General features: G+C 50.3%; 1 protein-coding gene across 3 annotated transcripts in view; it reads right to left on the bottom strand.

Moving 5' to 3' along the window:
- Positions 1-23422, bottom strand: part of Rgs12 (regulator of G protein signaling 12) — a 101154-nt gene extending 77732 nt beyond the window's left edge. For 2 of the 3 annotated variants that reach the window (XM_051165025.1, XM_051165027.1), the window contains exons 1-2: positions 23347-23415; positions 6561-8551 (exon numbers count right to left, since the gene is read on the bottom strand). In XM_051165025.1, the coding sequence (XP_051020982.1) occupies positions 6561-8438 (1878 nt within the window). In that variant the 5' untranslated portion in view covers positions 8439-8551; positions 23347-23415. Of the gene's footprint in view, positions 1-6560; positions 8552-23346 lie in introns of all 3 variants that reach the window. The other variant, XM_051165026.1, reaches the window with a different exon arrangement.
- Positions 23423-23754: the final 332 nt, after the last annotated feature.

The raw sequence follows: 23754 nt of genomic DNA, 5'->3' as shown, positions 1-23754 counted from the left end.
CAGAGCACACATCTGCAGGCAGCTGGTACTTCACACAGGAATACTGGCCACCTAGTCCATCCAAGTCTTGGGGTAGGTACTGAGGATAAGACATCTCTAAGAATCTCAGTTTATACAAGTGATGGTCACAGATACCCTGCACAGGGAGTTAACAGGGCCTTTTTTTAGGTGTGGTCTTTGTTGATAGTACCAGAAGAAAATATTTACATCTATTTTGAAACTTCCTCTCGCGCAGGGAAGAATTACACGAAACTGTTGAATGCAGAGCTCTCTAGGCTTGGTCTCTGGTGAGCCTCTCACTGCTGGGTCACATGAAGGAGGAAATTACATGTTCAACTCCATGCCTCATTATTTCCTGATTTGTGTTCTTTTGCCTCATTTTTTCCTGATTTTTGTTCTTTTGCTGTCAAGGTTTCATGTGCTCAGAGTAACCTCAAACTGACTATATGGCCTTGAACTCCAAGTGATCCTGCCTCCATATCCTGTGTGTGGTTACAAAGCCGGTTACAGCTGGCTTTTTTACTTTTAAAAGAATCTTTAGGAGCCAGCAAGATGGCTCAGTGGTAAAAGTGTTTACCATGCATACCTGATGATCTGAGCTTAAGCCCCAATCCTCCTTAGGAGAGAATCAACTCCAAAAGTTGTCCTGTGACCTCCACCTGCATTTAGTATTACATGTGTGTGCGCACACACACACAAACAATTAATTTAAAAACAATACAATTTGTTTTTTTCTCTAAGGGAACTTTTTTAGTCACTAAGTTCACATTACAATCATAAAACATTGATACAAGATGAACCTGGCTCTCTCTGGCCGCTACAGTAATGGCCATCACCTGTCTGCTTGCTGAACTTCTATGCTGACTTGGTGTGGAGGCGGGGTAGGGTTGAAGTGGGATGCAGGGCCTCACACATCAGGCAGGCATCCCACCATGCACCACACTCCCAGCCCTCTTTTTCCTTTCTGATGGAGGCTCACTACACTGCCTAGGCTGGTCTTGAACTCTAGCGCAAGCAGGACTTGAGCCTCCTGTTTCAGCCCAAGAGTAACTGAATTGAAGGCCTGCCTATCAAGACCAACTCCCTTTACAATGTCCCATCTGCTGCATTAAGCATGTGCACACGTGGGCTAGCCAGCCAGTTCAGCAGGCAGAAGCACTTGGTGCACAAGCCTAATAACTTGAGTTCAAGCCTGGAACCCACAGTGGAAGAAAACTAACTCTCAAAAGTTGTCTTCTGCCCACCACATGTGTGCTATAGCATGCACATGACCCCTGTGTACACATACACAATTAAGAGCTAAAAAATAAATGTGGACAGTTAACAACGGCCTGAAGGCATCTAAAGCTACACAAGAAAGGATTTACTGTGAACTTCTGTGACCTGCTGTTTTCACTTGGCATGAGGCATCCCTCATTACTCACTCACTATCCATCCTTGTGGCTGACTGCCCACTCCCTTGAAACCCCACCCCGAAACCCAGTGGCTCAAGCTCTTCCACCATCCCCAACATACATCTACAGACTCAGGCAAGCAAAAAGGCTAACTTGAAAACGAATCCATATTGCGTATAACTGGGTTTGATTTCTAAGCCCAAATGGCATCTAATGCAAATTCCATCTTTTTACAAGCTGATTTTCAGTCTAATCTGTGACAGATCCACATTATGTCTGAGTCCCCACGTCCCCCCCCCCCCCACCGTTGTGCTTCACTGCCTAACCCTCACAGCTCGACGGATTGCCAGGGACACTCGTGTAACTTTCATCCTTTGGGGTAGGAGACACTGCCTGTCATGACATCATCACAGGGTGAGACCACCACCTGTCAAGGGCCATCTTGTTCCTGTGCTGATCCCATTCTCCCAAAATCACTCTCATATCTGTCACTAGGCATATTTGATGCTATCATTCACAACTCTGGCACTGGTATTTTAAGAGACAGGTGTGGCTTGATCCAGGATGGCACTCTGTGCTCCCCAATATCCACATGTTGAATCGTTAACCTAGAATCTCAGCACACACCTACACTCGGAGACAGGACCTTTACAGAGGCACCAATCAAAGAAGTTTACTAGGCAGGCTCTAATGCAGTATGATGGGATACAGAGGAGATCAGAACACACACAGGGATGGCTCTGTGAAGACACACATGGAGAAGACTCCACTCAAAGGTGGCCTCAAGAAGAACCAGCCTGACCACCCAGGTCTGTGGGAGAGCACACCTCCACAGCTTACCTTCAGCCCACATAGCCCTGTAATGGGCCTCTACACATCCATGCAATGGAAGTGTTGGTTTCTTTGTAAACTCAGTTGTGTAAATATCTTTTAGTTTTAATCCCAAGTGTGGGATTTTAGTATGTTGTGGGATTTGGGCTTTTGTATGTCCATAGCTGATAACTGCCTCCTTTGGGGCATGGTCTTTGCCAGCTGGTAATGGTTTGTTTGCCTTGTGCAGCATGGGGAGGGGCATGATCTAGGACTATGAGGGAACTACATAGAAGAGCCCAGAGAGAAAATGTGGCATGCAGTGGAGGTGTGTGACATATAACAGCTTGGAGAGACCAGAGATGGACTGTGTGATGGTTTGGAGAGGGACAGAGAGAAATGTTTCAGTGCTGTGACTCAGAGGAGACTGCTTGCTGCACTGGCTGTCAACAGAGATTGGTATTACCCCAAAAGAACCCAATTGGCCCTAACAGCCAGGAGAAGTATAGGGGTCTGTGGTCCCTCTCTCCACTAACAGTCTTTCTCATGCCCAGGATTTAAGGGGTTGTTGGAAGGGAGGCACAAGCTTCAATAACCCCAAATAAAATAGAGTTTAAAAACAAGCGACAACACATCCATACAGATATACACCCTTGGGCCCCAAGGAGACTCTTAGATATCTCATGGCCCAGGGCAGTCTTCCCTATACACGCCAGTGAAAACATTTTTCTGCCTTCTGGGATCAAAGAGAAGGGAAGTTTGCTTGGCCACCATGAAAGCCCAAACAAAGGGATGAGCTTCTCAACTCCAACAACGTGACACCCTGGGTCCTTTGACGACTTCTGCTCCACATGGTATTTAAGCAGGTGGAGTTGGGAGGGTCCATTTTCAGGGTACCTCTCCATCCTCACAAGCTCCCCAGCTGTTCACTGGGAGCCCAGTAGCTGAATGAGGATGGCGAAGGCAAAAACACGCTGGCAGGAGAAGCCTTGGGCTGCAGAAGGCCTGGTATTAGGGTATAGGAAACCCTGCGCTTTCTGACAGTCCTCTGTTGGCTGGCAGCTCAAGCCCACAGTCTAAAGTGCTAGTGGAAGTGGCAGGCAACCACCTGAACATTTTAACATGTAATCACAGGCAGACTCCAGGCAGACTTCTGGCAACTTCAGGTGGAGTCAGGGTTCTTCCCCTCCCCGACTAGACTGGACCACTCTTTCCTGACTGATTGTATTTTCACCCTGCCCACTTCCAGCCAATCAGGGCCCAGGTGAAGTCCTATAAATCCGGACCTTTGCTAGAGGGTGCATTAGTTCTCAATGGAGGAAGAAGAGATGAAGTCAGGACTCTGCAGAGAACTTGATGGGTAGCTGCAGACTGAGGATCCTGCCTAGGTCTCTGAGACATCGTGGTTTGGATTTAAGCAGGAATTTGTTCTGTCTTCCAGACAGTGAGACAAGACTACCCACCACCTCAGAGTCCTGAGGCAGAACTGCAGACCCTCACTGGCCTCCCAAGGTCCTCAGGAGCTTTGAGCTGCACCTACTCTCAGCTCTCGGTTAGCATCTTGCTGCTAGCCAGAGTTCAAGCTTGTTTCATTTAAATCCTGTGTGGCGGTCTGCTTTTTACCTTATTTAAAGTCAGTCCCAAACTGATGACAAACTGCCTCCAATCTGTACTCTTTGCTGTCTGTTCACTTCATTCTTGCCAGGGTGGGGACAGGAGACAGTCTCCAACAACTGCCTAAATGGCTAAATGCACTTGTACCCACCCCTTGCAGGACTGCGCGGCCGCAGCTGCTGCTAGTCATAGGGATCTGCTCAAAGCAGCAAATGGCCAAGGCTTGCTCAAAAGGAAAAGCTGGGGAAGCAGCCTCCAGCAGTGTGTGCAGAGAGAAGAGTGAAGAAAACTGCAACATATTCCTGGGAATCCAGAAGGCTGCTGGGGCAGGATACAAGCTCAGGAAAGACCCGAGAATGCCCAGTTCTCTCAAGAAGGAAGAGAAGGCGAAGGCTGGAGGACTAACTGACTGCCTCAGGCATCTAAGGTTTGACATCTCTGTCCCATCATGCACCAGTCACAAACCTAACCAAGAAGACACTTCATGGGCATGTAACAAAGAATATACTCACAGACGGCTCCAGAGGCCAATTAACAAAAGCTGTGGAGGGGAGAGGGCACACTCACCATGACGCCCAACTTTCAAGTACACAGGAATACTTTGTTTGGTACTTTACATGATGGGGCATGGGGACACTGTCAGGCCAGTCACAAGGTACCAAGCTACCCTTCAGGGCCAGCTGCTGCTCTTGCACCTTGGACCTTGCAGATCACTCTGCCCCTGCCCCTGCTCCCATCCCCAGGTTTGGCATTTAGTGCTGGCACAAAGGCACTGGAGGGGGCATTCAGGTTAAAGTGTCTACCCCTTCCTAGTGGTGGGAGTAGATCAGCATGCAGTGATCTTGACAAGATTTCTTATAGTTTTGGTTGTGGGCCTAGCCTTTAATGGCTGAGCCATCTCTCCAGCCCGACATCTCTCACAGGAACTACAGTTTAGCAGCTGCTCCCTGCCCACCCACCCCCAGTGCCTTGCCCCAGCCCCTCTGTCATTAAGGAATGCACCAACTGCTTCACCTCACCAGTCTTTCACTCTGCAGGGCCTCCTCAGAGTATCTGGTCTCTTCCTTGTCACTCTTCTAAACCTACATTCTCTTAACTCAGTAGCTAGAGCACTTTCCTGAGTTACCCTCATACACACTGAGCCTCCCTGACCGCGTCACTGCAGTGTGGTCTGTGTCCCCACCAGATCCTGGCTGTCTAGCTGCCTTCCAGCAAATGATGAACGTGAGCCACTGCTGACAAGAATCAGGAGTGCCATGAAACCTGAACACTGACTATCTGCAACCTCCAGCACTGCTCCCTCCCTTTCCAACCTCTTGTGTTTCTCTCATTTCCAGACAGTATAAACCTCTGGCCTCCCCAAGCCAAGCATAGTCCTGTCCTTTATTTTAGACTAAGATGTTAGGCCATTAGCTGAGCATGTGCAGAGGCATGAATCTTCTCAGCATGTGCTCCATAACATTACACTGAGCGTGCATAGGAGTGGGACATCCCTTGTATGAGTGTCTCTAGACCCGAGCTTCCTCTGCTCAAGGGGCCATTGCTTTGAGAATGTCCCACTCTTTGCTGTCCTGGCTGGGCTTGTTTTGGCTTTGCACTTACCAAGACGAGATCCACCACATCCTGTTACAAAACCTCCTACCAGAACAACCTGCTATGATTTTATTTTATTTTTATACATTAAAAAGAACAAAGTTGATAATTGGTAGAAGTACAATTTTGTGTGTTGCCTTTTTTTCCCCCAGAGCTGAGGACCAAACCCAGGGCTTTGCACTTGCTAGGCAAATAATCTAAGACTGAGCTAAATCCCCAACCCCTTGTGTGTTGCTTTAAAGCTACACTTAGCTGCACCGATGTTACCCATGGCCATCCAAGGAAAGAAAGCGGGAGCCACCTTCCTTCTCTGATACAAGTCAATGAGAAATCATTAAAGCTTACCAGGGCTCCGGGACAAATTCCCACCAACTTGACAGCCACAGCCTCTGCTCTGACCAGCCTTTTAGAGGGTTTGTGAGAAACTTTTCTATTACTAAACCCAAAATATGCACAAACACAGGAAAGGTACTGTAAATACTTATAATTACTTCCCAGAAACAAGGAGGTAAATGCTGAGCCTTGCTGTGGCCAGCACCCCATCCCCTTCACAGAATGGAGTCCTGGAAGAAGATGCTGGGCTTCTGCTCTCATACTCTAAACTTAGGTCCCCAGGAGATACTGAGCATTGACAGATTAGGTTCTCTGAGGCAGTGGTGCTCAGCCAGCCCCATGAGCTGCAGGCAAGGAACCTAAGCCAACCCAGGGATTTGCTAGGGAGGTCCCCAGTGTGTGCCAGACCACTGTGATTCTCCAAGCCTCTCACAGCAGACACTTTGATACCTTAGGATCAGAAATAAAATGGGCTTCAAAAGAGCTTCAGGAAAGGAGCCCTCCAACAACCATCCTGGCCATGAGCCGGTGAGGGGGGGAGGCCTACCAAAGCGGGAAGACATCACCTTCTTGTTTTGACCTGTCCAGCACAGATATCCTGACAGGACCACCAGAGAACAGCCTAAGGCCAGCGCTCAGACCAAGGTAGAGATTGCAGATCAAGGCAAAGGCCTCACTTTGCTTCTATGCAGCGCAGAACAGATTTGCTGTGACAGTTTGCAGAAGCCACAAGGCGACTGGGAGTAAGCCAGGGCTGTGGGTAGCAACTGGCCATGCTACAGTGAAGGCATTCCGCCTGAACTCCTTTTAGCTTACCTTTTTGTCCTCTTTGGTCTTCCTAACATTTCGATGGGGTCCAAATATGTTTTGCATTCCAAAAGCCTTCCTAGACCAGTCCCTCTTCTGGGTACTGAGCGGGGCCTGAGCAAAGTTGCCCTCCACCCGGTATCGGTCTGCAGGAATCTTACTCATGGGAGGGGGCAGTGTGCCACAGTTGACACTGGACCACCCATCAGTAGAGTCTGTGTAAGACTCCTGGTCGCTGGCATGTCCACACTGCCACTCTTGTAGCACATGGACCGGGAGCCACCTCTGGTTGAAACCACAGCTGGAACCCATGGCACCCCTCTTAGAAGGAGGTACAGAACTCCTCAGGGAAGCTGGAGGGACCTCCATGTGGGAGGCAGGCCCCGAATGCTTTAAGTCCCAGAATCGGTCAGTGTGGGGGCTGGTTTCCAGTGTGGAGCCCACCTCTGAGTCGTGGCCAAAAGCTCCATTCCAGGGTGCACCCCAAGGCTGTGAGCCCCTTCCACTCACACCTTCCCACCCTGGGCTACTGCCCTGGCCATGCCTGCTCGAGCCCGCGCCTAGGTCAACTACAAGCACCCTGTTGCTCTTCTCTTCCTGGTTGAAATTGCCGATGCCGCTGTCACTGTTGCTGCTGGTGCTGTTATTCTGGTGGGCATCCGCATCCCCATCTAGAAAGGCGCGGGCCCGCACACCCTCGATCAGCTCACCCATGTCTCGGTATAGAACAGAGATGAACTGCAGCACAGGAAGGGAGGATGCTGGGAATTCCAAACAGCCGCTTGTGTCTGGGTCTGCAGTGCATGCAAACCCAAACCTCCGCGCAATGCCGTGGTGGATCTTGTGATGAAATAAGTCTGGGTCCACCATGAACACGTGGCAGGACGTCCTCAGGGCACCCTCCTCCTCCTGTGCCAGGCCTCCATCATCATTGGACTGCATGGTCACCAGCCCAAAGAACCGCCTGTCATCTGGGCATACCGCACTGAAAGCCAGCTTCTCAGCAGGGTACTCTGCCACCACGCCAGCCCTGTCAGTGACCAGCTGTACACAGTCATGCATGATCTTCATGGTCACTAGTGAATGGATCTTCTGCTCGGCCCGCAGGCGGCGCATGCAGCCACGAATAGCCTGTAAGCTGTCATGCTCCAGGTTGGAACTTGTGGAAGGGAGCTCGATGGAGCCCAAATAGCCCACGACCATGGCAACGTTTAAAATACTTGCATCTAATCCAAAGTCATCGTGACTGTCCAGCCCCACAGTGAATACAGAATCATCATTGATAACCTTTGACATCTCTTCTTTGGAGAGCATGCTGGGATGTGGAGCACTGAGACTGTCCTGGCCAACATCAAGCCGCAAAGCAGCCGACTCTGACAGAGACCTCTGCTTCAGCTTCGGGGGTTCAGGGCCACTGGCACAAAGACTCGGGCTTTCAAAAATCATGTGGAAAATCCCGCCAGACTGCACCTCTTCCACAACCCTCTCTGCCCTGTTTATACCCAAAGCCTTGGAATCGAGTTTAGGCCTCAGCCAGCCTTTCCCCTCATACAGGCCACCTTCTTCATCGCTGGAACAGGATTCCACATGGCTGGTGCCCTCAGAGATCACCATGTGCAGGACTCCAGAGCACTTCCCAATTAGTTTCACCACATCTTCGTGCGAGGCTTTCTTCACATTGATTTCGTTGATGGTAAGTATCTGGTCTCCAGCCCGGAGGCCCACGAAATCAGCAGGGCTGCCCCTCATGACGCAGCTGAGCACACAGGGTGCCTGTCCTGATAGGGTGAAGCCATAGCCAGCTCTGCTTCGAGCCACTTCCACGCTCCGCACTCGAGGGGGCACAGAGCCGGGCTGCCGCTTCCCTGGCTCCCCCGCCCTGTACATCCTGGTGTACTGTCAAGGCCGATCGCATGTCCCACTATTCCAGGGATTTCATGTTTCAGGGAATGCTTAAAGCTACTGAGATTTTTTTTTTTTTTTTGTCTTGAAATGTTGTCCTAAGGAGAAAATACAAATACCTTGTTATTAAAGAGCCTATATCTCTAACCCTTAGTGTCACTATCTGACTCTACAAAGTAATTAACAATACAAAGAACCACAAGTCTCTACAGTCACCACAAAAATGTCAAGGTGAAAGGGATCTACACTTGGTGGCTTTTGCACTGGAATAAGAACCCTGCTATCAAAGTGGAAAGCTGTGGTCTCCTCCTTCAAGGCTTCTGAAGAAGATGTACACAGAACAGGGACTGTTGCCGTGCTGCAGTCAATGGCCCCAAAGATCACCATCTAACTCTTTTATCTGATCCCAAATCCCCTCTACAAAATGTTCTCCCATACCCCATGACTCTCCCACAATTAATTTATTTCGAACAAAGTGCTATGCTAGGAAAACACGTAATGTGAAAGAACCTCAATCAATAAAACCATGGAGGTCATCCAAGAGATGAGATAAAAACAGCAATTGAACAAAGCAAAGCAATGCTGTACTAACTTATTCCAGAGGACACAACCTCATAAAGTGCTGGTTGTCATTAAAATCCAGGCCTAAGATTCTAGGGTATTTCTGTCCTTTTGGCCGTGAGCCTTAGCCTTTCATGGTTCAACCATCTCTCCAGCCCCTCTAGGGTATTTTTAAATGCCTTAAGATAGTGTAAGTGTAGCTACTTTAATCTAAAGAATACAGAGCCACTATGGAAAAATTCTGTGATTACCAGTTGCTACTAAATGAACTATAAACCTGAAAAGAGGTTAAAAAACAGACCGGTACCAGGGTCCCCAGCACCATGAGGACAGTGATTAGCAGGACTCTTGGCACAGAGCCACCCAGGTTAAAAGTCACTACAATAAAGGGACTCAAGGTAAAATCAGCAGCGGGAAAGATAGACAGGGATGCTCCAAACCAGGCATGAACTTCTAAAACCTTCTCCCAGGGAAGTCACACAGGACACACTTAGGTCCCTCCAGCAAGGAGCTGTGACAGCACGCACATGTGGAATGTCTAAACAGGAGCCCAGAAAAGACTTAAGAGTCCAGGGTTGTCTCTGGGGCCCAGTCACACTGTTGTCCTGTGTATAGCACATATGCAAACTCCAGACACCCCTAAAGAAAAGCTCTGTCCATAAACCACATTGTCTACACAGCCAGCAGGGGCTCAAGGAAACTTCCCCACCAGTGAAGGCAGGCACCATCCCAGCATGCAGGCATCTTCTGGACAGGTGTCTATTGCTGTGAGAAATCTACTGATTAATGCTCTCTTGAGATTATCTTTAAAAACAATACAGAGGTTGTGGAGGTGACTCAATTGGTAAAGCTTAAGCACAGGGCCTAAGTTCAGTCCCTAGCACTTACATTTTAAAAAGTGGGCAATGCAATGCATGCCTATAATCCCTGTACTACAGAGGAAGGGACAGGATACTAGGGTTTGTTGGCAAGGTAAAGCAGCCTAATGGCAAGCTACAGACTTAGTGAGAAACCCTGTCTCAAAAAACAAAGTGGAAGCCAGATGTGATGGCATACACCTTTAAGCCCAGCACACAGGAAGCAGAAGCAGGCAGACTATGAGTTCAAGGACAGCCAGGGATACCCAGCAAGATCTTGTCACATACACACAAAATGTAGAGCACAGCTGGCTTCCATATGCTTCACATGCACATACATACATATATATCTGAACATACACAAATGTACACACACATACACCACACATACAAAATAAGCATCAATATACACATGTCTATAACCACCATACTCAGAAGGCTGAGGCAGGGCATCTCTTTAAGGTCAAGGTCAACCTGGGCTACAGTGTGAGACCTATGTCAGGAAAGAAAGGGCAACACAGTCATGGTTGGAATGTGACAATCCAAACTACCATAGTGAGCTTGGTGTTTGTACAACACATTGCTGAATTAATTACTCTCTTAAGACATTCTTGTGTTGTAAGATAGTTTCCAGTAACAAAACTGTGAACAGATTCTAAATGATTTACAGACACACCAAGGCTAAATAGCTGGAGGCCATGGAAAGAGCATCAGAAGCCTAGAAGGATGGTCCCAGGACAGTGAGGACAAGTGGGCCCGGGATGCATGTTTGAGTAGAATTACTCTTGGTACACAGGAGTGAAGAAGGAACAGCTTACCTGGAATATATGGCATCATTTACTACCTAAGTGATGCTAAATTCATAATTTAACTATTATTTATCAATAAGATATACATATTGAAGCTGGGAGAGGTATAATCTCATGCAATTAGCATATGAGAGGCCCTGGGTTCCACCCTAAACTGAAGATGACCAAGAAGCTGTCTTAAGATCTCACTGGATCTTCTCTGAGGAGCAGAACTGTGCCCTGACACATCTGCACTCTAATGCCCCCTCTCCAGCAACAAGGCTTGGCAAATAAGCTCAAGGTAAGGATGTTGAGATGGAGAGACAGACAATCCAGATCACTCAGAAGGGCTCCGTGGACTCCTGGAGCCCAGGGAAAGGGATGGGGAGAGGTGGCAGTAAGCAGAGACAGCACGTGCACCTGGAGGACCCAAGGGCAGGGCCTAGGACGTAAGACGGAGGCAACAAGCCTCCAAGAAGAACAAGGCCTGTGACACTCTGACTTTAGCCAGGTCCCTCCAGACCCACAGATCACCGCAGGACAAGCTGTAAAGCCACAACCTTATAGCTTCTTCTTCTGACAGCTCCAGAAGCAAACGCAAGCAACTACAGGAGGAACACAGCATGGATGGGCTTCCTGAAACAGTGCTGACCATGGTGTCACCATGAGGGTCAGTCATCACTGCAAACCTCTGGGACCAGAGATTAGCAGTGTGAGGCTGTTTCCTCCCAGGGACAAGAAACCCCTTGCTCCTCTTGACAAGAATCCACTGAGCACAAAAGGACCTTGGCCTGAGACAGGCCCTCCCCAGAGCCAGCCTCATCGGCACAGGTGCCACCAAGCCACATTCTAACAGGGACCTACCCCAGCACACCCCTGTCTACCCTTGCCGTCCACCCAGCAATACCTGTGGCTGTCAAACACCCACCTGGCACCACCCACACCAACACCTGCATCAGGCACACACCAAAGACCAACAGTTGTTCCACTGGCAGCACCCTACAGGCTCACACTGACCTCCCAGCGACTGTGGCAGCCGGATACCAACCCCAGCTCCAAGGCACTTCCTGAAGAACCCTCCACCCTCCTGACCCTGGAAGGCCTAGAGCTGTACCCATCAGGATATAGTGCAAAGGAAGAGTCCAGCAGGTTCTTAAGCCACATGGCCACTTCTAGGCCATCTGACTGCCAATCAAAGCGTCTACACATAGACAAGTGTCTGCAGTGGGCAGCCCTTGTCTAAAGCTGCCTGGGTCCTGGCTCCTGAACCATACAGTTTACACTGACAGATGTTTTGTCTGCCATCCCATGGTTGTCACCAAGCAGGGCACAGAACAGTAAGGTGAGAAAAACATCCCCTTTCCATGAAGACCTTTCAGCCCACAGACCAGGAAGCCACAAGGCCTCTTCACCAGAGGACATCACTGGCTTCTAACACCTGCTGCTTCATGAATTACTCCCAAAGGCAGTGGCAATCAGGCCCTTGGGTACAGACAGCCCTCCGCCAGGGGGTCCTTCACCCACTGAGGGATCATCTGTCTGCTTCTTCTCCTTAAGGACCCCACTCCTGACTAACTGAACTCCAAGCCCCAACTCCAAGCTCTCCCTTAAAAATTTGCTATAGCCAGGCAGTGGTAGTGCACACCTTTAATCCCAACACTTAAGAGACAGGAGAAGGCAGATCTCTTTCGAGGCCAGCCTGGTCTACAGGATGAGTTCTAGGACAGCCAGGGCTACACAGAGAAACCCTGTCTCAAAAAACAACAAAATACCAACTTGTTATCAACTGGCAAGCAACACGCCCTATACACAAAGCCTTCTGTGGGAACTTTCCTCCCTTCCCCTCCTTTACATGCAGCAGCCTCCTTAGGAAATTCCCACCCCAACCACATGGCTTTCTGATACACCTCTGCTATAAGGCATCCCACCCACCATAGGGCCCTGGGTGCCCCACTTCCCAAGGCAGCACTTATGCTGAGCAGACAGAGTCCCTTACATCAGTGTCCCCAGCCCTTCAGTATCTCTTTGATCTCCTTACTGTACTCCCAGAGCTATGAAAACTAGCCCTCTCTCCCCTGCTGGCTCCAGCTCAGGGCTGGCCTCTCTGCTGTGACAGCTTCTCTCATTCCCCTCCTTTCTCCCTGCTCTGCCTCTATGTGTGGGCCCAGCTATCGCCTCATCCCAGTGGCCTCCACTCCATGGTCTCCTACATGCTTATCTCCTGCAACATGCCCAACCCCACAGTCCCAGCAGAGGCCAAATACCCTCAGAGACAGTGCCAGCTCACCAGATGTCAGGTGAAGGCAGTCAGCCCAAGGGGGCCCCTTAAGAGAGCACCTCAAAACCCTTTCAAGGACATGCAGATACCAAAAGGTGCCACCTCAAGATAAAGTTATCCAAACAATGACAGACCATCACAATAGAGAATTTCCTAAGCCCTAAACATGGGGCTGGATGGTGGCCAGCCGTAGCATAGAGCAGAGCAAAGGGAGCCAGAGAGACGTGGAGGCTCTGTCCCTCAGATACAGAGGAGGAAATATGAGCTGGATTTGTCCTCAAGGTGACAGGAAAGGCCCTACACTTCAAGAGTATGTTTGTTGTTGTCCAACTTCATTGTAGGTTGTGTGTGAATAGAAAATTCTCTTTAGTAAACCTTCGCTGCAACTGAAATTGAAGCTAGGTACCAACATCTGGTAGGCTGGCTGGCCTTGTTTGACTTTTTAAAGAGGGAGGGGCTTAGAAAAAGAAACCCAGAGAATAACGGGGGCGGGGTGGTGGTGTATCATGTAGCTATCAAAAGAGACGCCTGCCTACAACTCAAGGGACATGGCTGCTGTGTTAGGACATGACAGCAAGGAACCCCACAATCTTTATTCAGTCTCTAAATGAGCAGCTGGTGGCTTGGACCCAGGGAGACAGTAATGGTTAGTGTGGGCCAGTGGTGGGTCACTACCCAGAGTCAAAGCCAGACAAGGAGCTGTGAGCGCCAAAGTTCTGAGTGGGGAACATGGAAAGTGTTCATAGCAAAAGGACAAGAATGTGCCAGAGATAGTACTTATGCTGAGCAGACACACAGCACTTGAGAAGGGCCATCCCCACATCACCACAAACTCCAGGCTCGGACCACTAGCACAATGGGCTGGCAACTCCTCACACCAGCCACCTGTGTAAGTGAGCACAGCTTTGCCCACTCCTAAGAATAAACCTGTGGTGACTGGGGGACAGTGACCAGAAAAGGCAGCACCTCCATCTCATCTCCCCATTGGGATGGGACAACCCAGTAGGGCACCCCCATAAACATCTGTCTGGCTCAGATCACTGCAATCACCAGCTAGTCTTCCCTATCTGTCAAGGATCATCATCAGGACTCAGAGGCACCAGCTCTGGTGGCAGGGGACAGTTGGGCCACTGTGGGGGAACCCAGCCCAGCCCAATGTCCTTATACAGCCACCAGCAGAGAGGTGGCCATATTTCCTCAGCCACTCCTTAGAAATGCTAAACAGACTGGTGCCCTGTGTACACTGTCCTCATGTCAGCCCAATTTGAGGCAGCCCAGTGAATGATCTGAGCATCAAGAATCCAACAGACATCCATAATGCTGGCAAGTGTCATCTGCCTGGATGCCCCCATTATCTTAATGGGGCATGGCTAGGGCCCAAATGACCCAGGGAAGTCAAGTACCTCAGTGTGCCTGTCTGAAGATGTCCAACTCCCTTCCAGAAGGCTATCTCGTGGTGTAGCATGCCCTGCCTGCTTTCCCAGAGGCACCTGAAGACAGTTCCACTAAAGCAAGAAGTTACCATGAGGCAAAGTCAATCTCTCCTCCCTGCATTTGCTTCCGTCAGGTACCCTATCCAGCATTAGGAAAAGTAGTTGGGCAGGGTGTGCCCTGAAGTGGTACTGGAACCCGCGCTCCTTCCTGGTTGCCTGGTTACTAGAGTAGGCTCTGTCTGCTCCCCTCCAGGATGCTCTTCACACAGGCTCAAGCAATGAAGTCCACCGACCACACACATACCCATCTCAGTCATCTGGGATCTTGATGAGGACACATTCAGAAGGAAGCCAAACACCAGAGGACTGACAAACACCCTGGCACATTTCCAGCTGCCCGAAGCAACAGGGCCTTCCATCTTCCAGGAAAGGAAACTAGGACTGCCTCACTCCCTGCTCCCAACTCCCTTCACCCATCACCCTGTGCCAACCCCATTCAAACATCCCCACAAGTGCTGTGAGGACAACCAGCCAGGAACACATGAGCTCTCCAAGATAGGCAGAAGCACAGTGCTATATGGCTGGGGTCAGGACCACTACCTGCTCCCTGCCAGGCTACCTGTACTGGTTACCCTATAAGACGGATACATGCAGACAGACCCTCTCTCTAGTTACCCATGGGGGTCCTGGGGTTCAGAAAAGAAGATGGCATCTCTATCATTGGTCACATCTCCAGTCAGGTCAGTAATCAGTGGAGAGGCTTATCAGCAAGGCCAGCAGGAAGCCCTAGCTAAAGCCCAGTTATGCCAAGGAAACCTAAAGAACTCAAGGAGGGTGAAGGTCCACTTCCAGTCTCCTGTTCAGCGCACTACATCTACCACTGCCCTGGAACTCTCACCAGCATCTGTTTCCCCAATCCACATCCTCCTATAAACACATCCTCAAATTCAGTCCTACTCTGAGGAGTCAGGATCCAGTGCCATCTAAAGCCCGAGAGTCCCCACTTGGGAGAGCCATCTAAAGAAGCTGTCTGTTGATGACCCAGCTAGTGAAACTGTCCTGTGATATACATGATCTAAGCAGGACAACCAGAGTCCCTCTAAAGGGACCCCACCCCCAGGAAAGCTGAAGGGCATGACTCTCCACTACAACAGTGTGACTAGGGATTATCTTAAAGGCTCAAGTTCTACAAGTGCCAAAAAGGAGATGCACAGATCCATCAAGTTTCTAATAAAATGTTATCATCAGAAACACTGCCAGATGGCACTGAAGGGGCAGAGGGCCTCATGAGGACAGTGGACACTGGATCCCACAAACCCTCCTAATAGGAAGTAGGTGAGAAGTGTCTCAACTGCAACCAGAACACCTTCCAGGAGGAGAGGCAAGACAGAGAGGGAGCCGGGCGTGGTGGCGCACACCTTTAATGCCAGCACTCGGGAGGCAGAGGCAGGTGGATCGCTGTGAGTTCGAGGCCAGCCTGGTCTACAAAGCAAGTCTAGGACAGGCAAGGATATACAGAGAAACCCTGTCTGAAAAAACAAAAAACAAAAAACAAAAACAAAAAAGACAGGGAGGGATGCTGCCTTTAGATATTAAGGTTTAACAAGGAACGCAGCCCTTGCCAGTCTAGACTTCAGGATGGCACAGCTCTGACCCCAACTCATCTCCCATTCTTCTTCTCAATGAGCAGAAAGGCCTGCAGTGGTGGCGGCTTCACCTGACACTTGTCCTGGGTATGGGCTGGTGGGATGAAAGCTTGTCCCTTCTTTACAGATTGAGACCATCTGTTCTACAAGGGCTTTAGCCGAGCCCTCAGCTACACCAAAGCCAACTCAAGTGCTGGGATTCTGACCTGCTGCTGCCATGAAAGGGGCATAGGAGCACACTTTGTATGTAGGATAAGGAACATTGAGACCAGCAAATGACAGAGAGAAGTGACCGCTAGATGCCCATAGCCAGCCATCCTATTCATCCTACCCTCAACAGTGCTCTTGCCTCAAATGAGACCTAGTGACTCACTTCCAACTGTAAAACATGACAAAAGTGATGAGGTGTCACCTCCAAAGTCAGATTACAAAAGGACTGTGGCTTTGTCTAGTCTTCCCCCTTCTCCCTCACCCTGAGGGAGATGTCGAGCTGTGAGCTTCCCTAACTAGACACCCACATGACAGAGAGCCAACAAGATGGGCAGTCGGCCAGCAGCTGTATTAGCAACCCTGGAAGAGGATCTTCTAGGGCCGACAACTGTCACAGGAGAAACTTAGAAGCGGCTCCTCCCACTAAAGCTAGGACTGACAGCTAGATCCCAACCTGTGTGAGCCCAGACACAGAAGCATGCTGTGCAAGCTGCTATGCTGGGGACAGCCTGCTAGTCAGCAGTGGATGACCAATGTCACTGAGAACACAAAATGAAAATGTCATCCCTTGACTGGCCATCATTCCACTATAAACACACACACAACAGCACTGCCCACCCCTGGATGGCCAGGCATAGGTAGGTGTTTTCAGACAGGTCCCCCAAGATTGATTCTGTGACAGGATGACCGGGTAGCCAAGCTGCAACATCAGAAACTGAGCTCAAACAGAACATCATGGATCCAGACCTCCACTCAAAGGCGAGTCTCAGAGTCTGCTGTAAGTTCTTGGCAGCTCATGCTCCCAATGTGTTTGAGAGCAACTCAGCAGCCACTGCACTGTCAGTGTGCCCAGGGGCTGAACAGCGCAGCAGGCTGCCTGGCTGAGCAAGCATAGCGTTGCTCACCTCCTATGTTCTTCATTGGGCAGTGTTCCTCCTGGGTCTCTGCAAAGGCAGTCCTTGATGTTTCAACATTTCAGGCTCCAAGAAACCAGAGGCCAAGCATTAGGACCATACAGATTCCTTAACTGTACTCTTGCATCACAAGCCCCCTTCTAACTACCCCAGTCAGTTAAACACAAAGAGTCAATTCACTGCTAAGTAGCAGCACAGAATTATGCATTAAGAATTCCTTTAAAAGCCGGGTGCAGTGGTGCACACCTGTAATCCCAGCACTCAGGGAGGCAGAGGCGGGCTGATCTCCTGTGAGTTCAAGGCCAGTGTAGTCTACAAAGGTGAGTCCAGGACATGCAAGGCTACACAGAGAGACCCTGTTTCAAACAAACAAACAAACAAACAAACAAAAAATGTTTCAAAGAAGAAAGACATAGGGGTGGTAGGGAAGGAAGTGAAGACAGCCATCTTTGGCCTCCTCCATTTCTCCACATACACACTATCATCACAGCTGAAGATACTGACAGGCAGAGGGATCAGAGGCAACACAGCTAGGCTAATGTCACAGCTGTCACATGAAACAAGCTTCAATTGCTGGCTGTGCTTAGATATTGGGCCTCAGGAGACAAGGCATAATGATCATAGGTGGCTTTTACAGCCTGTCCCCAAAGGATTCACAAGCACTCAGCTCAGCTCCCTGTACAAGCTAAGGCGCCAGGACCCAAAGAGCAGCGTTTCCCATAGAAAGCAGAGTCAGGACTCACTGGAAAACCAAGGACCCAGAACAGAGAAGACCAGGTAAACAGAATGTCCAGGGGTTGCAGGGGCCTGCCTCCAGGCAAAGCGCAACGCACACCTACCTACCTGTTTTCAGATTTAGCAGCAAAGATGCTATCTTGGAATGCAAAAGGTTTGCCTTTCCAGTTTTTGAGCAACTATAACTTTTTATAATACAAGTTCATAGCGAGCAAAAGCCAAGGGCTAGCCTAGTCACAGAAACAAATATATGCAAGCTCCCAATATAAAAGAAGTGAAAGTGCACAGCCACAGCTGACTAGAACACTTAGAGGTCTAAGGGTATCACTCCACGTTGCCTAGGTTCACCCACTACACAAAGGGTGCTAGAGAGCACACTGTCCACATGCAGGCATGGCCTCCAGCCACTCGCAGGATCACAGGAGAGGTAAGACGCCTCTGCAGGGCTGCGGCGGGACACAGGAATGGGTATTGCCGCCTGGGATTCTACACCGCAGAACCAGGCAGTGCCCACAAAGGTAGAGGACCCAGTTTTTTGAGCAGGGAAGCGAACCTGAGCCATAGGAGCCAGCAAGGGCCTGGCTGCATGGAGCCCACTTGCCAGAGGCCGAACGAAGATCTTCAAACGCAATAGGAGCAGCACACTGACCCAAAAAATCAGCAGAGGGAGTAGCCAGCCTCCATCACTATGCCTTGAGACTCCACGGCCAGCTGAGACCAGGGCTGGCCCTGGGAATAGAGGTCATTCCAGCCCACAGTCGACTAAGCAGAGGCCACTTGTTCACTCATTCCCCTCACTGTGGGCACCAGCCTAGGCTCCTGAGTTTTGGGAAAGTGACAGGACATGCAGAAGGCACAGCTTGTCAGGACATGGGTCCTCACTGCCAATGGCTCTGCAGTGGCAGCTCTGATCCCAGAAAACACACACCAGTTCCAAATCTTTGAACTATTTAAGGGCAAACTGTGCCAATTTCCCATCTCATTTTTATTTGATCTTTCCTTTTTATCTCTGCTTGATGTTTATTTCTGCTTGTGGTTTTTAAACCTGTGCAAAGTGAGTCTTTGAAGACAGATGGCTGATTCACAAACAACACCCTGAGACACTCACACCATTGGATGCCACATAAAAAGACAAACAGCTTTTTGGCATTCCAGTGTCCCAAACCCTACACAGCAATGTTTTCTCTGAGAAACCCAACTATAAAGAGGTAAGGCTGTTCCCACCCATAGTCCCACCCAAGGAGCCTGGCTCCCCCACTCCTGGGGGTACCTTGCTCTCCTGTTCCTAGCTAACTCTAACTTTACTGCAGTTCCCTCACAACTGTCCCTCTGCATCAACTGCACAAAAGACACAAGAGTGACTGTTTAGAATTCTACACCCAGCTAAAGCTAAAATAAAAAGGAACTAGACTGTAAGAAGGATAGTTCAAAATCAAGAAGAAGGTTTCTAGCTTACAATTCTTGGCTACCAAAAAAGTAGAATTTTAGCAAAACAAGGATGGGTCTGGGAACCGATGAGGAACCTGGCACGCAGGCACCCAACACAGAGCAGTAGAGCACTGGCGACCCCAGCAACAGCTCTGTGCAGATCTTGGGACTTCAGAGCAGACTGGAGCAGGGTCCTCTATTACCACCTGCTGTGGGGGTGGACTAACATGAGGATGTAGTGAAATCCAGCCTTTGTACATTAGTGACAAGGTCAATCCACAAGTGCATAAGGGGAGCTATGTTCCAGGGACCCTGCTCAGCTCAGTGATGGCAGCTGGTTTAACCAAGTGACCTATTAAGAGGGGAGATGGCTCAGTAGTTAAGGGCTCTTGGTTCAATTCCAGCACCTATGCGATGGTTAACGACCATTCTTAATCACAGCTTAGGGGATCCAACAGGCATGCCTTAGTTCACAAGTATTCATGCAGGCAAAATACTCACACACACACACACACACAAATATTTTTTAAATGATGGGCTATCGGGGAAGAGTCCACAGAGACCTGAAGACTCCATCCACCTTTGGTAGGAATCTAAAAGGAATGCATCAAGGAAGTTCTAAGAGACCACAGTAGACATCTAAGAAAACAAGACAGCTAGGGTGTCCCCTCTGGGACTGGACAAGTGGCACAGAATGCCACCGTCTGAATTTAAACCCAAGGTTAGTCCCCAACACAGCAGATGTCATGGACGGAAACTACAACCATGGCTCAGAAATAGATGGACAATGTGCAAAATTTATGTAGGTAGCAAAGAGTGTATACATGTGTGCGTGACTGCCTGAACAAGGAAGGGAACACAGGGGATGTCCTGATTACTGAGATCACGTGAGAACAAGGAAACAAAAAGGACAAACAACATGTTCCTCTTCTCTTTCATTTAACCCCTGACCTTTAAAGACATGGAGTCGGGACATGCCTGGAACAAGTGACTTCCCTATGGGAGGAGGTGGGAGCTTCTAAAATGGTAGACCCTGAAAATCAGAAGCAAAGCTCCCATGCATGTGCGTATTTCAGCTTATATGCTTTAGGGTTTGAGGTTTGGGGGCTTTTCTAAAGAGTCTGCTTGTTGTTTTTGTTGTTGTTGTTGTTGCTGTTTGAGACAGGGTTTCTCTGTGTAGCCCTGGCTGTCCTAGAACTTGCTCTGTAGAACAGGCTGGCCTGTTCTACACTCCTAGTACCACCACTCCCAGCAAAATTCTCATTTCTTTTTTTAAAATTTATTTATTTTTATTTTATGTGCATTGGCCTACATGTATGTCTGCATGAGGGTGTCAGATCCTAGAGTTATAGACAGTTGTGAGCTGCCATGTGGGTGCTGGGAATTGAACCCAGGTCCTTTGGAAGAGCAGTCAGTGCTCTCAACCACTGAGCCATCTCTCCAGCCCCAGCCCCAGCTTCTCGTTTCTTAATTATGTGTACATGTGTGTATATGCTCATGAAGTCCAGTGCCTTGGGAGGCCAGGGGTATCAGTTCTGCTAGAACTAGATCTGCAAGGAGCTGCGAGCCAATTCAGGTTCTGAAAACCAAATATGACTTGGTATACACTCTCAAGCACTCAGGCATCTCTCTGGCCCAGTGGATTTTGTTGCTATTGAGACAAGATCTCACTTGGTCCAGACTCTGACATCACACTCGCCATCCTGACTCAATCTCCTGAGTGCTCAGGTCACAGTCTCCTACTGAGCAGATTTCTGGAGACTGCTGTTTTCATTGGATTGTGGGAAGAGGGAGAACTACCACCTCCTGAAAGAGAATGGGACAAACGGACACTGCACCCTCTCACAGCTGGGCACACATCCAGAAACACAGCCACAGGGCAGGGAAACCACAAACTACTGCAGTCTTTGGTGTACAGGACCCTTGGGTAGATCCATGTGCTTCACCCTGAAGAAGGTGCAGGACACAGCTGTTCCTCAGGGAGAAGGGGAAAACACACCAGGAGCTTTGCCGACATAAATCGGGGACTTTGGATCTCCTGGCAACCCTAAAGGTCCTCACAGGCATGGCAGAGGGAGGCTTAAGATAGAAGGCCACGTGATGCTGGAACCAAGCCCTGAGCCCAGGGATGCGACCGGTATCCACCTGACGTGACAAAGAGATTCGCCCTGAGACCCAAAGGACATGTGGCCAGAGAGACCCACGGCCGACTTCTGGCATCCAGAGCCTTAAAGAATAAACTGTTGTTTTAAGCCACTAAATATAAGCACTCTGCAACAGCTCAAGAGGAAACTAAAGCAAGTGCTGCCTAGTAAGCAAATGTTTGCGGGATTTCCAGCAAACTCCCAAGAAAAAAAAAAAATTAAGGGCCCGAAGCCACCCCATATCATCATGCACTTGCTGCCAGAGAGGGAGCCCAGGCAGAGAGCCCACAGCTAAGGCAGCACTCTCCCTCAGCCAGATGGGACCAACATGCTGGGCCTGTCTCAGATACAGTCATCAAATGACAACAGGATTAGAAATGTAGGGCTCAGCTTCAACCTCTCCCACCTCGGTGACCCTCGAAGGACAAGGACTTGAGTCAGTTCACTAGGCTCAGTATCACCTCTGTGACCACCCACCAGGCCATCTGCTGAGGTGGTTGTTGTAAACATAAGGCAAAAAGTGAGGCAGCCCTTGACCCATCCCCCCTCCTGAGTGCCACGTAGGTCCACAAAGTGCCTCTTGTCATAAGCTGACACTCCGTGATGCACTGCAATTTGGCCCACTCAGTATGGACCCTGTCTTCTCCTGACTCTTGCAAAGGCTGGCATACACATGCCACCCCAAGTCTGAGGGCCTTTCCTCAGCTCTGTTATTTGCTGATCTCCTTTGCCAGCTCTCCAGCCTCTCTTTGCTCTCAGAAGCAACCATCCTCCTTAGACCCTCTAAGGGTAGGTTCCAAGAAGCCTCACAGAAATGGCCTTAAAGACCTAGATTCTCGGGCACCTGCTCCCTGTCCTCACCCCTAACTTCAAGGTCCTACCCCAGATGGGCCTTACCAAACCACGCCCCCTCTGCCCCATGACCTTTTCTGTCTCAACAGTGTCATTAAAGTCCAGGTCCTGTCAGCCCGAGTACTTATCATCCATCCTGCCCCCAAATAAAAAAGGTGTAACATTTTATTCCAGTTTTTCTGGAGAAATTGTCATACCGACAATTGGACTTTCTTCAGAAACTTTTAAAACTTAAAGCACAGTCCCTTTATTCAAAACTGATTGAGCTCCTCCCCCTTCACCAACACACACCAGTTGCTTACTGTAGGTTCAAGGCTTCACTCTCTGGATCACCTCCCTAGTACCAGCTTTCCCTCCACCTATAGTCCATAGGTCTGAGTCAATTCTAGGAGCCCGGGCCCCTCCATCCGTATGATCTATGGGTAAAAGTCCCTCTGTCTACACTCCAGGGGTCTGAGCCCTATCTACATACCACAGTTCTGAGCACCCCCATCTACACTCCATAGCTGAGTACCCTCTACACTCCAACCTCTCCCCACTCCCATACTCCACAGGTCTGGGGACTCCTGTCTACACTCCAGGGGTCTGAGCTACTCTGCACCTGACAGCTCTGAGCCCCCTTGTCTACACTCCACTCCACAGATCTAGCCTCTCCATCTATTCTCAATTCGCGTCGTGGGCTGCCCTGCGTTCTTGCCCTACATTTCCTCAGTTCGGGTCCTTGGAAACGGTCTGCCCAAACAAAGCGACCGCGGGCTGAGTTGAACATTAAAGCCCCCTCACGGCAAGCCGGGCCGGCTTCTGAGCCGAGTCGGAACCCGGCCGGGTCCGACAGGCTGCAGCCCCTGCGGAACCCGCACATCCGGCCTGCGCGGGACCCCGGCCACATCCCGCGCGGGCAAGTTCCCGGAGTCCTGCGCGAACAAAGAAGGCGCGGGCGGTGCCCGAGCTCGGCCCCACGGCCGCAGGAGGACCTGGCCAGGCCGGCAGAGGCGCGCGCCAGGGAAGAAAGACGCGCGAGGAGGCGCACCGGCCCCGCTCACCTACCGGGCCGCCGCTTGCTCCCGCCGGGCGCCCGCCGAAAGCACCAACGGTCACCACCGTCGCCGGGCCGGGGGCGGGGCTCCGGGAGGGGCGGGGTCCGACCCTGAGAGCCGAGCTCCGGCTCCTGGGGGCGGGACCTAGTCGTTGTAGGGCGGGGCCCAGGGCCAAGGGGGCGGGGCTCGGTGAGGGGCGGGTCAGGCCGTTGTGGAGGTCCAGCTTCTGGGCGCGTGGCTCCGGGAAAGGGCGTGGTCCAGCCATTTTTGGAAGGTGTGACTCAGGGTCTTGGGAGTGGGGCCCACTCGGGATCAGTCGGGGCTCAGGGTTTTGGAGGAGTCAAAGTTGGGGGGGCGGGCAGGACGGAGTGAGGGGCGTGTCCTGCTTCTGGGGGCGGGGCTCTTGGAGGGCGGGGTC

The sequence above is a fragment of the Acomys russatus genome, chromosome 22 (assembly GCF_903995435.1).
Source record: "Acomys russatus chromosome 22, mAcoRus1.1, whole genome shotgun sequence".
NCBI lineage: Eukaryota > Metazoa > Chordata > Mammalia > Rodentia > Muridae > Acomys > Acomys russatus.
Note: the sequence above shows the minus strand (reverse complement) of the source record. Positions and strands in the feature narration are given on the sequence as shown.